General features: G+C 35.5%; 1 protein-coding gene across 1 annotated transcript; it reads right to left on the reverse strand.

Annotated features, from left to right (window-relative positions):
- Positions 1-320: 320 nt before the first annotated feature.
- Positions 321-1,666, reverse strand: LOC131604350 (uncharacterized). Its single transcript, XM_058876795.1, has 2 exons — positions 1,003-1,666; positions 321-913 (listed from the first exon to the last, which is right to left on the reverse strand). The coding sequence occupies exons 1-2, from the start codon at positions 1,664-1,666 to the stop codon at positions 321-323; spliced, it is 1,257 nt and encodes a 418-aa protein (XP_058732778.1).
- Between the last annotated feature and the right edge of the window lie 733 nt (positions 1,667-2,399).

Consider the following 2,399-nt stretch of genomic DNA (forward strand, 5'->3'; position numbering starts at 1 on the left):
AGCCAAACCACCCCCTATTTGCCATCTTTAATACTTTTTACACGGCTCAAAGAATGCCATTCCATAAAAATCGGAATACACTCTTCCTCATTCCAACCCGAAAAATCCACCCACGAAGCAATTTCTTTCCAAACAATCTTAATCACATTGCACTTAAAGAAAATATGGTCCCTCTCTTCCAAATGCAAATCACAAAAAACACAATTTAAATTAGAAGAAGTAAAGTTAATACCTCTATACAACAAGAGATTTTTCGTGGGAAGCTTATTCACAAAAAGTCTCCAACCGAAGGCTTTAATCTTAAAAGGGACCTCCATTTTCTAAATCAATTCCAAAGCCTCATCACACCTATTTAGAGGACCAAAAGGGATACACATTAAAGCATACCTCAAGTAGGACGAAGAAACCGTATAACCCTTCTCCGTATCAAGAGACCAAACCATGGAATCCTTATTCTCATTCATTCCCCTGAAAGACTCTAAAAGAGCCTGCAAACCCGTGTACATAGCTAAAAAATCCGGCTCTCCCAACCCGACATCCGAGATGCCTAAATCACCCCACTTCCAAACCCCATCACACCAACCACCCATAGCCGCCACCAAAACTTTTTTCAAAGAAGAAGCCGAAAAAAGTTTCGAAGAAGTTTTCATCAAAATAGAATTGTCTAACCAACTTGCTTCCCAAAACGGGGTGTTGAAACCATTTCCAACTTTAAAACAACAATAAGATACATTTGGATCATTAGAAGAAGGAGGAAAAAAACCAACCTTTAGAATATCTCGCCACCAAAAAGATGAAGAAGAAAGTTTGTAAGTATCTCCTCCACATGTAACATGCATACATAAATCTCCATACCGGGCATTCAAAACATCAAACCATAAAGACTTATGGCCTTGAACAATCCTCCGATCCACTTGTTTAAAAGAGCAAGATTAAAGTCGGAAATATTTTTTATCACTAAAACCCTTTCAAATAAGGTAACGCCACTACTTTCCAACTAACCCAATGAATGTTCCTCTTTTCCTCCACTCCCCCATGATAAATTACTTTGAATCTTGTTAAATTCTTTTACTACTTTAACCGGCATCTTGTAGAAAGACATAGTAAAAATATTAAGAGAACTCAAGATAAACTTCAAAAGAGTGATCCTACCTTCAAGATTGAGAAAGCGATTCTTCCACCATGCAAAACGTTTTTTCATTTTTTCCAAGAGAGAAGTCCAAGTTGATTCCTTCCTATGATTGAATCCAATGGGAATTCCAAGAAAAAATAAATTACTATCTTCTATTTTACAAGAAAGATAGAAAGCGGCGGCTTTCAAAAAAAGAGGCGAAACATTTATTCCAATCAACTTGCTTTTGTGGAAATTAATACCAAGACCCGAAACTAGCTCAAAAGCTCTCAAAACAATCTTCAACGCCTTTACATGCTTCCACGTCCCTTCTCCAACCAACAAAGTGTCATCCGCAAATTGAAGAATATCAACACCACAACTCCGTTTAATAACAAAATTTTCAAATTCCCCAATTTCAATTGATTTTCTTACCAACCTAGCAAGAGCCTCCGCCACTAAAACAAAAAGAAAAGGTGATAATGGGTCACCTTGTCTTAATCCTCTCTTGACGACAAATTCCTTAGTTGGACTAACATTAACCACTACCGACATGTTGCTATTGAAAATTAATAACTCCGTCCACTTCTACCATTTCTCCCCAAGTCCCATTTAAATCAACAAATAACGAAGAAAATCCCAAGAAACTTTATCATATGTTTTTTCAAAATCAACTTTAAAGAGGAGACGAGAGCTATCTTCCTTTTTTGCATAATAGACCACTTCATTTGCCACTAGAACACCATCAAACAATTGTCTACCCGGAAAGAAAGCACTTTGACAATGAGAAACAATTGAATTCAAAACGTGTTTCAATCTTCCCGCCATTAGAATTCCACCAAGCAAATGGGTCTATAATCGTCCAAACATAATGGATTGGAAGCCTTCGAAATCAAAGCCAAAAAAGAAGATGTAACCACCTTGGACAACTCGCCCCCCGCGAAAAAATGATCAAAGAACCGCATGAAGTCTTCTCTTAAAAAAGACCAACACCTTTTAATAAAAAGAAAAGAAAAACCATCTGACCCCGACTCTTGAATTCACCACAATTCATTCTTTTGTTGATTAAAATTTATACAAGTCTTATTAAATTATATGGACCTCACATCAATTTAGTCAAATTTAAATAAATTATTTTCCTTAAAGAGTGTGTTGGAATATGCACAATAACATTGTTTGCTACAATTATTTTTGTTACATTCATCGAATAAATTGTTAAAAAAATATATATTTAATAAAATGCGGTAAATTAAGAAAATAGATGTGATTCTATTGAAAATTAATTAAA

This window comes from Vicia villosa, linkage group LG5 (genome assembly GCF_029867415.1).
Source record: "Vicia villosa cultivar HV-30 ecotype Madison, WI linkage group LG5, Vvil1.0, whole genome shotgun sequence".
Taxonomy (NCBI): Eukaryota; Viridiplantae; Streptophyta; class Magnoliopsida; order Fabales; family Fabaceae; genus Vicia; species Vicia villosa.